This window comes from Alosa alosa, chromosome 7 (assembly GCF_017589495.1).
Source record: "Alosa alosa isolate M-15738 ecotype Scorff River chromosome 7, AALO_Geno_1.1, whole genome shotgun sequence".
Classification (NCBI taxonomy): Eukaryota; Metazoa; Chordata; class Actinopteri; order Clupeiformes; family Clupeidae; genus Alosa; species Alosa alosa.
Genome location: NC_063195.1, coordinates 8,144,674 through 8,157,002, shown reverse-complemented (window position 1 = coordinate 8,157,002; position 12,329 = coordinate 8,144,674). Strand labels below are relative to the sequence as shown.

Below are 12,329 nucleotides of genomic sequence, written 5' to 3'. Positions count from 1 at the left end.
CACGAAGCTGTTTGTATGCCGTGAATTAAACTTGTAGCCTATGCCATATGTTAAGCTTGAGCAATTCCTCTGATCCAAAGCCTGCTTTGACACATTGACACTAATGTGAAACATGCATCCTCCTCTCCTAGCCTACATCAAATAAAAGAAACCAATTCATGATTACCGAAATTAATTTAACATGGGGGAAAAAAAGTTTGTTGCGATTTAGCCTACTGTTGTGATGCGGTTCTTTCTGCTGATTGGATTTACCCCCGTGTCGTCAACTCTGAGAACTCTTGCTCCGGCTGACAATTTTATCCAGAGAGCTGATTTCCCAAAGATGAGCCTCCATCAACATTCAACGACAAATTATTAAAACGTAAGTAATGCAATAGAGTAAACCAATGTGCTACAAGGTGTATGGTCTTAACCCTTTAGGCGCCAGAGGTTTTTTTCCGAAACGATCAATTTTGACATCTTCATTTCAAAAGGCTATATCTTAAAAGTGATAAGAGATAGAGACTTTCTGTAAATTAGAGAAATATTAAGGATGACCCAAAGTGTATGTAGAGATTAAATGTTTATATCTAATTTGCATATTATGATGTCATATGGTGGCGGCCATCTTGGATTATAGAATTTTCATGAAAAGTTGCATGTTTGAATGATAAAATGCACCTCTTCTTTCCCCCCAAAATGTCCCTCACCTTCTGTATGCTATATTGCACAATACTGAATGCTCAGGTAAATAGTAAGTAGTGAACAAACTGTGTAAATCATTACTAATAAATGGCAGAAACAAACCAAATGCATGTAGCGGTAGACTGGCCTTTTGCTGTAGAGATTTTCCATTTACTATATACAGTAGGCACTCTGATTCCATGTATGGGGCACATATATATTATTCAGATGACACACAAACACAAGTAGACAAGACCTGTTTAGTTCAAAAGCTCATTTGCCACGGCAAGGCACAGATCAGGAGTGAGATGACGAGACAAGACAAGAGACAATGTTAGTATTTTTTTTCTTTTTGTTGTTTTTGTTGATGTTTTTTTGTTTTTTTTTCTTAGCTGACAAAGACACACACATCACAAGGACATGAACACACAAAAAGGAACACATAGTGTACTGTATGTCCTAAATGATCAGGGAAGTAGATAGCAAATCAACAGTGTAAATCATTACTAAATGGCTGACTTTTTTTTTTTTTATGTAGCAGGCCTTTTGCTGTAGAGATAATGACTCCATATCCCTATCCATACAGGGCCGGCATTCCCATCATCTTGTGATAGACTATGCATGACCTAATGTGTGTGTGTGTGTGTGTGTGTGTGTGTGTGTGGGAGGGAGAGGGAGAGGGAGAGAGCGTGTCACCACCTCCACCATGCGAGCAGCATGTCCAGATCTGCCTCGCGCGCGCCGAGTGGAGAGAATTTGCGCAGCTCGGACTAGGCCTACTGTCATTCTCATTGCGACTCCCCACACTGCCACAACGTTCCCCCCTAACTGTCCTATGAGCACTTCGACCTCGTCTAACATACCCAGTGGCATTAGACAAAGGCTCCACCCACGTTACTGTCGCCCGCGATTGTGGAGGCACACGTTCAGAAGACAGAAGCTAAGCGCTATGGATATTAGGCTACCTCCAGCCTCGTTAAGCCACACCACTAACACCCTGCTAACTTTCCGATGAACACTCCGAACCGTGAAACATTATTCCCACCAGTGACATTGGGCAAGCGATTCAACGTTTGTGCTTGGTGTAAGCTAAACTATGGAGTAAACTCTCACTTTGTCCAGCTGCATCATTGCAAGGCAGGGCAGATCTGAAGCCTCACTAAGCGAATCACCGTCATTTTCTGAAGGCAGATATTCCCCTTCAGAATCAGGGTCCGAATAGAAGACCCAACACTTCATTTCAGGTAAACTTTTTTGATGCCATTAGGCGATAATCTAATGCAAATACTACGCTGACGTTGACAATATCGCTCTGACAAAGTGGCTCACACGCACACTAGCTCCGGTATTTCATGCACTGATTCAATGCGCTGTAGCTAGAAAGTTTTGTTTAAAGCGTGTCCTTTTTTTTACTTCGGGGATGACGTATGACATGTCTGCCATCTAGTGGAGTGGAAGTCGAGCGAAATATGACCCCCTATTTGACTAAATCGGCCGTTTTATTCAGTACCGCATCTTGTCGACTATAGTCGCCTGTGGCGCCTAGAGGGTTAACGTTAATTGTAGCCTAGACTTGTAACGTTAGCGTAGGGCTATATGTAATGTTTGCATGGGAAAGCTAGGCGAACACAGTCTAGGCCTGTTTAAACTGTCTGATAGTTAAAGGAAATATGAGCATATGTTGGCATATACGTAGCCTATAGCCTAAATTCTGTCCACTTAGCTATAATAGACTATCACAAACAGACCTTTTCTACGTTTACGGCATTAGACATATAGGAGCCTACATTCTCTTATCAGAAAGACGTGTTCTCATAACTTCAGCGTTCTCTTGGACGGTGAGACGAACGGTCGCGACTTCAATCAAGTAGCCTAGGTCTTTTCGAAAGTTAATTGTGAGTGAGTTGTATGGTAACTGTGGGAGTGATGTAGAAGAAAAGTGAGTATTTACTTTTTTATACGTGGGTTTGTTGTTTTGGGACTGAGAAATAGACTACAAGGAGAGCATCTGGCTACGTGCATGCGTGTCAGCATTAATGGCCCCCCCACAATTCAATTCAATTACCAAAGAGCCTTAGAGATGTTCTTTGAAAAGCCCAGAACAATTAAGTGCTCGCAGATTGGGTGTGGTCTTTGCCATTAAGACAAATTTAAATAAATTGTAAATAATCTTTTTCTGGGTTGTGCCATTTCATTTTTCTTCTATCATTTTTAACCAATAATGTAAAAGAAAGCTGAAAATGCCCCCCCGCCAAGTAATAGCACCGCTGCTGGACAAATTTCTAGGGGAAACACTGCATCACCAAGGGCGACGAGACTCAATACAGGTTGGAGGTCGACCATCTGACCACGTGGTGCAGGGACAACAACCTCCTGCTGAACGTCAGCAAGACCAAAGAGATTGTTGTTGACTTCCGGAGAGGTCACACCCAACACCTGCCACTGACCATCGACGGTGCTGTGGTGGAGAGAGCGAGCAGCACCAAATTCCTGGGGGTGCACATCAGTGAAGACCTCTCCTGGACCACCAACACTGCATCACTGGCGAAGAGAGCTCAGCGCCGCCTGTACTTCCTGCGGAAACTCAGGCGAGCAAGTGCTCCACCAGCCATCATGACCACATTCTACCGAGGCACCATTGAGAGCATCCTCTCCAGCTGTATCGCTGTGTGGGGCAGAAGCTGCACTGAATACAACAGGAAAGCCCTGCAGCATAGTGAACACAGCTGGAAGGATTATTGGTGCTTCATTCCCCCCCTGAAGGACATTTACACCACCCACCTCACCCGCAAGAAGGCGACCAAAATTGTGAGTGATGCAAGTCACCCCGCTCACAATCTGTTTGATCTACTGCCCTCTGGGAAGAGGTACAGAAGCCTGCGCTCCCCAAGACTACCAGACTCACCAACAGCTTCATACACCAAGCTGTAAGGATGCTGAACTCTCCCCTCCTCCCCCCTCCACCCTCAGCTACATAACATCCTGGACATTGGACCCACAATGGCCGCCTGCACTACTCCACTTGCACACTTGCACACTTGTACACTTTACAACTTGGTGTTGTTGTCCTGAAAACACAACACTTCTGCTGCTCTTACATAACTTGCACCACTATGCCACTTTCTTTCTTACTTAGGTCAAACAGAACTACCCAAGCCTTTTATTGGCCTGACTTTGCACTAGTATTTTATTGACTGTCTATGCACAATTTCAACCAAATTTTGCTGCTCTTATTTTTTTCATTATTATATGTGCCCTCTTATTTACTTATTTACTTACTTTTTTTTACTTGAATATTATGTTTGTCTGTGGACTTAAATTGGTAAAATATGTCTTGTCTTCACCGTGGGATAGTGAGAAACGTAATTTTGATCTCTTTGTATGTCTGGAACATGTGAAGAAATTGACAATAAAGCTGACTTTGACTTTGACTTTGATCTTTACATAAACTTTGGGTCATCCTTAATATTTCTCTAATTTACAGAAAGTCTGTATCTCTTATATCACTTTTAAGATATAGCCTTTTGAAATGAAGATGTCAAAATTGATCGTTTTGAAAAAAAAAACCTCTGGCGCCTAAGGGGTTAAGTAGCCTACAGGTACTATTTTGTTAACCTCATCATATTGTAACCACATCACTCACCTTAGTGTTTCCAGCCTGCAGTTAGTATGCTCCAGCCCAACAGACAGCAACCTCACTCCAGAATCCCTCAGAGGATTAGAACTCAGGTCCAGCTCTTTCAACAGGGAGTTTTCTGACTGAAGAGCAGATGTTAGGACCTCACAGGAATCTTCTTCAAGATGACAATTAACCAATCTGCAGTAACATAACCAGGGATTAAAGTGAAAAAAAAATCGTTTGACTGAACTTTTTTCAGGCCATAAGTCATACGTTGTTCATATCTACCTATAGAGATAGCACCCTTTTTTATGGTCGCGACCTATTGGTTTTAATGTACAAAAAGATGCAAACAGCAAAGTAAAGGGAGTATTAAGCCTTATTCACACGGGCCCATTGTTTAAACCAAAACGAGGCTACAGGGTACACTTACTATATAATTAATGCCACCTACAGGTGAATGCATAGAACATAAAAATCCTATGGTTTGTGTACCCTGTAGCCTCGTTTTAGCCGCGTGAATGTGAATAAGGCGAATTGAGAGTGTTCTTGATTGAGATTGAGTTTTCCTGATGAACAAAAATATATTTTAGTACCATCCCTGACCATTGCTGATTAGCCATTGCTGTTCTTTTCTACTGCAGCAATATTGTAGAAAGGCTTTAACACACTCTTATTTAATTACTTCAGGCCAAAAGTGTTTAAAGGGGAGATTTTTTTCTTGTTAATATGCAATTCAACACCAAGTAAAATCTATAAAATCAAGTTTGCAAGACTTCCCATTTCCTCATCAAAGTAACAAATCAGAACATTCTAGATATTGTTCATATTTCCATTTGTTGCCTCATCCGCATTTAATGAAAACATGGTAATTTTGAGTTTTACAGACAACTCAGTTTTCCAATGAGCAGCAATACTGTGTGTGCTCATGCAGGAGGTCTGCGCATTTGATAACGACTATCTGGAGACGGTGCTTTTGTCTTCAGCAACAGATTGTATAAGGTTGACAAGAGGTCGCGATATGGTGAGGGACAGGTCGTGTTGCGCTATGAAAGAACATGCGTAGCCTACTTTCTAAACGTAAAAACGGTCAGCCATAGATAAACGTAGCCTACCTCTGTCGTGGTGGCTAGTTGCACCAGGTAGGGAAGATGTCCTGAAGTGCACGAACGTTAACCTTATGGCGGTCTTCTGATTGGTGGCGTGTTAAAACGTTTTCCTATTGCATCCATAAACCATTTTCTTGCAACCCCTGGCACTTTAATTTCTTTACACCATGGCTTATTAGTTCTCCCCCGTTTCCAACAGCTGCTCATCTCCATTTATTTTTTAACTTTTGACACCTGCCTTCCTTTAGCAACAACGCATCCATGACAGCTAGTGGCCTTGCCAAATAGACGACACAAAATCATGACTCTAATATGTGAGGTTCTGGTAGGCCTACTGGTTATGGTTTTGTGCTATAAATTAATAATATTTTATAGCAAAGTTTTAAGTTGACTATTTTAATTGTATGGTTATTTTTTGTCAACATACACTCACAACCTACTGTCGTTAAAAGTGAGGCCTAAACAAAATAGGCTACAAGGCTGTCTGTGCGTCACAAACAGACTGACCCCCTTACTCAACAGTTCGCGATGATGACAGTGATATTATTATTTTTTTTATGCTAACACGCTCAGTCAAAACCTTCCGTCGCAAATTGGGAAAAACATTGTTGTACATGTCATAACAGACGGGATAATACATTGCATAGGCTACGGTTTATATTGCGTCGCTTTACACATAATGTTAGTTGCATTGATTAAAAACTGTAACAATAATAGTAGCCTACATCGGGTGGCATAGAAGGCTATCTGTTCAAGTCATAGGTGACACCCGAAATGAATGACCTCCCCTGACAAGAGTTCGCGATAGTAAGAAATTGTCTACATTGATGCACGGAAAGAACACAGCCTACGCTTCTTCTCCGAATTTGCACACAGAGCTCACAATATCATATCCAAAAAAGTTAAACGGATTGGCCAACCTCATCAGCTGTCTCTGTGTCACTATAATCCAACTTTTAGACCGTTATAGTCCTCCATACGTGTTCTTTGGAAAAGCAAAGGTGATAGTCCCCCTCCTATTCTTTTTCTCATCGGATCTGCATCGATCTCAAATATGACATTTCTAAAATCGAATTGACGGAAATCCGTCCTATGACGGAGAACTTTAATCCTTGAACATAACACATGTGGAAGATTGGTTATTGCTCTAAATTTAATGAGATATTACATCACCACTATACCCCTCAATACAACACCAGTATTAAGAAGCTATTTTGTTGCTATGTAGTTTATTATAATTCAGATTCAAATGCATGACAGAGCTGCTATTCTTACTCACCGTGCTTTCCTACAAGCCTTCACTACTATAAGCAGTCTCTTACGTCCCTCATTTGATGACTTGTACTTAGCCAGGTCAAGCTCATCCAGTGTTTCCTCTGACACCAGAAGCATGTAGGCCAGTCTTGAACATTGGGCAGGTGAGAGCTCTTCTCCAGAGTTCATGTACTGCTGAATCTCCTGATGAAGGGAGTTGTCCTTCACCTCCAACAAACAGAGTAACAGATTCATGCATCTTTCAGGGACTTTTGTGTCCTCACTCATAAGTGTTTTGATATACTTGGCTGTTTTCTTCAGACTGTCTGAACTTCTCTCTGTGCGTGTTAGAAGGCCTTGTAGGAGTTTTTGGTTGGACTCCAGTGAGATGCCCAAGAGGAAGCGAAGGAAAAGGTCCAGATGTCCATCTTCCTTCTGCATGGATTTATCTACTGCAGCTCTAAAAAAATCAGTCATGGAAGGGCCTCTGAAGCCAAACTTAAAGAACTCAGTCAGACAACTCGTCATTGCTCTAGACGATTCCAATGAGGTGAAATGTTTCAGGGCTTTTCTGTTCTTCTTCACAAAAGAGTAAAACATAAAGAAAGCAGCCAGAAACTCCTGAATGCTCAGATGCACAAAGCAAAAAACTTTATGTCGGTCGACTCCAATCTCACTCTTGAAGAACTCAGAGCACATACCAGAGTACAATGAAATGTCATCTTCCTTAATGTCACACTCTTTCAAACTGTCTTCATAAAACAAGATATTACCCTTCAGCAGTTCTTTATATGCTAGTTCAGATATTTTCAAAATAGCCTTTTTGTTGGACTGCAGACGTTTTCCATCATCTTGTTGATGGTCCTCGTCATATTTCTGGCCCTTCCTACTTGTCTCTGTGAGCAGGAAACAGATATAGACCTCAGTTAGTGTATTAGGCAAGTCACTTGTACTGACTTGACTGATCCTTTTCAGAAGCACAGTGGCTAAGATCCAGCAGAAGACAGGAATGTGGCACATGATGTAAAGGCTCTTTGACCTTTTAATGTGAGCGATGGCTGTGTTGGCTTCAACTTGATTCTTAATCTTCTTCTTGAAGTATTCATCCTTCTGTTGGTCATTGAACCCTTGTACTTCTGTCCACCTGTCAATATATTTAGGAGGGATCCGTTTGACAGCTGCTGGTCGGGAGGTTATCCAAATAAGCGCTTTAGGCAGTAGATTGCCTTTGATGAGGTTGGTTATCAACACATCCACTGAAGCAGTCTTCGAGGGATCTTGTAAGTCTTTGTTCTGTTCTACAAACAGGGAGAGTTTGCTCTCATCCAGACCATCAAAGATCAATATGATCTTCGACTTTCTGAACGCTTCTGTTTTTATGACCTTTTCATCTAATTTAAGATGAAAATCACAGAGGAGTTTATGAAGAGTGAATGAATCATCACCATTCTGTTTCAAGTTTAACTGACGGAATGGAAGTGCAAATATGAAATCAACATCCTGATGGGTCTCTCCTTCTGCCCAGTCCAGAATGAACTTTTGCACACATACAGATTTTCCTATACCAGCAATGCCTGTGGTCATCACAGTTCGGATTGTCTTATGGTCCAGTAAACAGTTAAAGATGTCAATACAGTTGATTTTGTCTTCATTTGCCCTTTGGAATTTTGATTGTGTTTCAATCCTGCGAACCTCATGTTGAGTGTTGACGCCTTCACTCTCTCCCTTTGTGATGTAGAGCTCTGTGTAGATCCTACTCAGGAGTGTTTTGTTCTTTCCCTCCTCAAGACACTCATAAATCTCACCAAACTTCTCTTTCATCCACTCTTTGTGATTTGCTTTGACTTCCTGCAGAATTTTATCTACTGGAAAAAAAGAAACGTAATAAGAAATCAATCCACTGTACTCAGCTAGAATAATTCACACATACATTTTTGCATGACTTATACATTTACTGTATACATACTTTCAAATTGTGTATATTGTAATTTATGATGAGTGATGTTTCATGGAAATACTTGAATCTATGTCCATAATGATCATAATTATTTTTATATATGTAGCTAAATGTTGTGCTATATGAATAGTGACCACTAGGGCGCCTCAGTATTTTGTAATTGGTTGAGTTCTCGTATGTAATAAACCAGTCTAGAAGAAGTGAGTGAACCAGCTAAAAGCGTGTGAGTGTTGCTCTGTGTGAGTATACAGAATTGTCTATATCAAGACATTAGGAAGCAACATAACAATTATGATTCATTATTAGCCTATATTGTAGTTATAAATAACTACTGCATCATAATTATTCTGTATATTTAATTAGGGTGTCATTATAAAAGTCTAACCATCTTCCTTATTTGAGTCTTGAACAATTGCACCATCTAATACAAAAAGTAAAAATAAAAAGTTACTTAAGAAATCAATAGAGTGCACTCAGTGAGAAGTACTCAAACATGAGGTACAGGTAGGTGTAGAATGTGTTAAAGTATTCAGACATGAGGTACAGGTAGAATGTGTTAGAGTATTCAGACATGAGGTACAGGTAGGTGTAGAATGTCTTAAAGTACTCAGACATGAGGTACAGGTAGGTGTAGAATGTCTTAAAGTACTCAGACATGAGGTACAGGTAGGTGTAGAATGTGTTAAAGTACTCATAAAGTACTCAGACATGAGGTACAGGTAGGTGTAGAATGTCTTAAAGTACTCAGACATGAGGTACAGGTAGGTGTAGAATGTGTTAAAGTGTTCAGACATGAGGTACAGGTAGGTGTAGAATGTGTTAAAGTCTCACCATCTTTCTCTCCTGACTCTGCAACCTCCCTGGAGAAACATGACAATAAGCCAATGGAAATTCATTATAAATGCATTTCAATTATTCACTTACAGTAAATACATACAACATAATATTCATACGAGTATTGAAGAAATACCGCTTTCATGATCATTTCTTTTTTATTATTTGGAAAAACTTACCATACTCGGGTGATACTGTTGCTTTTGTTATGGGATGGGGAGCCACAAGCTCCAGCATTCACTTTGTGTGTGTGTGTGGGTGTATGTGTGTGTGTCTGTGTGTGTGTGTGTTTCATTTTATTGTTAACTTCGACAGGATATTTACACAGACGGAAAACACTCCGACAAAAACAGGCTTTCATTATCATTTCTTTTTTGTCTTTGGAAAAACTTCCCATACACAGGTGCTTTTGTTATGGGATGGGAAGCCACAAGCTCCAGCATTCACTTTGTGTGTGTGTGTGTGTGTGTGTGTGTGTGTGTGTGTGTGTGTGTGTGTGTGTGTGTGTGTGTGTGTGTGTGTATGTGAGAGAGAGAGAGTGAGAGTGTGTGTGTTCACAGCATTCACTTTGTGTGTGTGTGTGTGTGTGTGTGTGTGTGTGTGTGTGTGTGTGTGTGTGTTTGCGTACCACACATATGTCTAAACTCACTTTAGTCCTGATGGGACTGGTCCACTGCTAATCTTAAGAGGCTCAGGCATGGACTCATCACTCTTCATGGACACACCGCTGGGCACTGGAGATGGAGGTCTGTAAACACAAAGACACAATGCATAAAATCAACATTAATAGTTGAATGTGTACCCAGTTAATGTTACAAACACCCCCTCTTAAAGGAAAATTCGGTATTTAGCACTTTGAGTCCGTTTTCTGATTTGTTTTGGATGAACTAGAGTGGTGGACACCGAAATTTTGACGATTGGTCCTGTCTCGACTTTTCTGACTCATTTTGAATCGCCTTTGACTACTCAGAGTGGCTACCAACAGGCATACTCAAACATGTTCTAAAACAACCCTTAAAGGAGAATTCCGGTGTGATATTGACCTAAAGTGTGTTGAAACATGATACCGAGTGTGAACGTATGTCTCATAGCTCACCTCGGCTTGTCCCCTGCACTCAGAAATACGGCGCTAGTTAGCCGATGCTACAAAAGCTTTTTCAATGGGGGTGCCTCTGGCATCGGCCTAGCCATGCAAATAAATCCCTGTTTTACACCATTTACGAGGCTCAAAGTAGCTCCATACTTCATTGGTAGACTTCCCAGGGCCTTGACATTTAAAACGAGACATGGAGAACTTTGAAAAAGCACTGGTAGTTTATTTACAAGATGATTTATACGGACAGTACCTTAAGGAATTTTACCGTCGACGCCATCTTGAATTTAGTCACGATAAGTCGAGTGACGAGTACGAACGAACAGGTATGATAACGGATCAGATTCCAAAAATAATTCCGTGGAAATGCATGGATTCCAGTGGCAACTGGAATCCATGCATTTCCACTAAATTATTTTTGGAATCTGATCCCTGTGTCTGAAAACATAGTTCCACAATAGCAAATAAGACGGCTGGAAATCATACATTGCGCTGATATATTTGATTTTAATAATCAACGAACACCACTAACCACTCGGTGAGTTGCACCGTGTGTGTGTGTGTGTGTGTGTGTGTGTGTGTGTGTGTGTTTCATTTCATTTTAATTTCAGCAGGATATTTTCACAGATGGAAAACACCCTGACTATAACAGATTTTGGAAAAACCTCTATGGGATGGGAAGCCACAAGCTCCAGCATTCACTTTGTGTGTGTGTGTCTGTGTGTGTGTGTGTGTGTGTGTGTATAGTGTGTGTATGTGTTTGAGTTGTGTATATCTTTACCTCTCTAGTTTGTCTACAAGGCCTTTGAGGTTCATCTTCTTCAGGATGGTCAGAGTCATTTTCACTGAGCCTTCCTCCCCATAGGCCTTCTTCATCTCAGAGGCAACATCTGTAGCATCCTTGTCCTCCAGATTCCCAATGGGGATGGGCTCAAACTCCTCCACCGTCCTCTCAGACAGGTACGTCCTGAACCGATTCAGCTCTGCCTTCTTCAACTCATCCAGAGTTCTGAAGAGCAGGTCCAGAGAGTTCACAGCCATGACGCTCACCTGACATACAGACACATACAGATAGTTGGTCTCTGAGGGATCAGATCAATACTGAACTCGTATCTCTATATTTATACAGGATTCCCGGACCCACACTACGGAGGACGCCACCCACAGGTAAGGAGTTAATTACACACAATCACCATACATCACGTACGTGATACGCAGGCCTGAACCCTCCCCTTACATTACATTACATTATATTACATTTGGCTGACGCATTTTTAACCAAAGCGACTAACAACATGGTAACAGTTACGTTTTAAAGCAATTCTCTCAACAATTTTAGGACAATTTAAAAACGGTAGAGTATAGTAAGAATAAGTTCATCAGTGAGTGCTGTTTTTAAACAGTTGAGTGTCAGTTCAAGATGGATGATAAGTGCTAGCATCAGCAAGACTTGTTGTAAGTGGTGCTATGAGAGGAGATGTTCTCTAAAGAGCTGGGTCTTCAGGAGTTTTTTGAAGATGGAGAGGGATGTCCCTGCCCTTGTAGGAACTGGCAGTGTGTTCCACCAACGAGGAACAACAGATGAGAAAAGTTTGGATTGGCCTGAGTGTACCGGTGGTAGAGATAGACGTCGTTCGTCTGAGGAGCGCAGCGGTACAGTGTCTGTATGATAGGGTGACCAGACGTCCTCTTTTGCCCGGACATGTCCTCTTTTTGAAACCTAAAAAGTTGTCCGGGAATTTCTTATTCTAGCCTCAAACGTGTTTACAGCGAATTTGCATTGCTCTCTCTTTCATTCAC

At 41.2% G+C, this 12,329-nt stretch overlaps 1 protein-coding gene across 2 annotated transcripts in view; it reads right to left on the bottom strand.

The window, feature by feature from the left end:
* LOC125297810 (NACHT, LRR and PYD domains-containing protein 12-like) overlaps nucleotides 1-10,182 on the bottom strand; it is a 50,449-nt gene extending 40,267 nt beyond the window's left edge. The window contains exons 1-5 of one of the 2 annotated variants that reach the window (XM_048248306.1): nucleotides 10,086-10,182; nucleotides 9,434-9,462; nucleotides 8,988-9,023; nucleotides 6,671-8,507; nucleotides 4,307-4,480 (exon numbers count right to left, since the gene is read on the bottom strand). In XM_048248306.1, coding sequence (XP_048104263.1) covers nucleotides 4,307-4,480; nucleotides 6,671-8,507; nucleotides 8,988-9,023; nucleotides 9,434-9,462; nucleotides 10,086-10,153 — 2,144 coding nt within the window. In that variant the 5' untranslated portion in view covers nucleotides 10,154-10,182. The remainder of the gene's footprint in view (nucleotides 1-4,306; nucleotides 4,481-6,670; nucleotides 8,508-8,987; nucleotides 9,024-9,433; nucleotides 9,463-10,085) is intronic. The other variant, XM_048248307.1, reaches the window with a different exon arrangement.
* Between the last annotated feature and the right edge of the window lie 2,147 nt (nucleotides 10,183-12,329).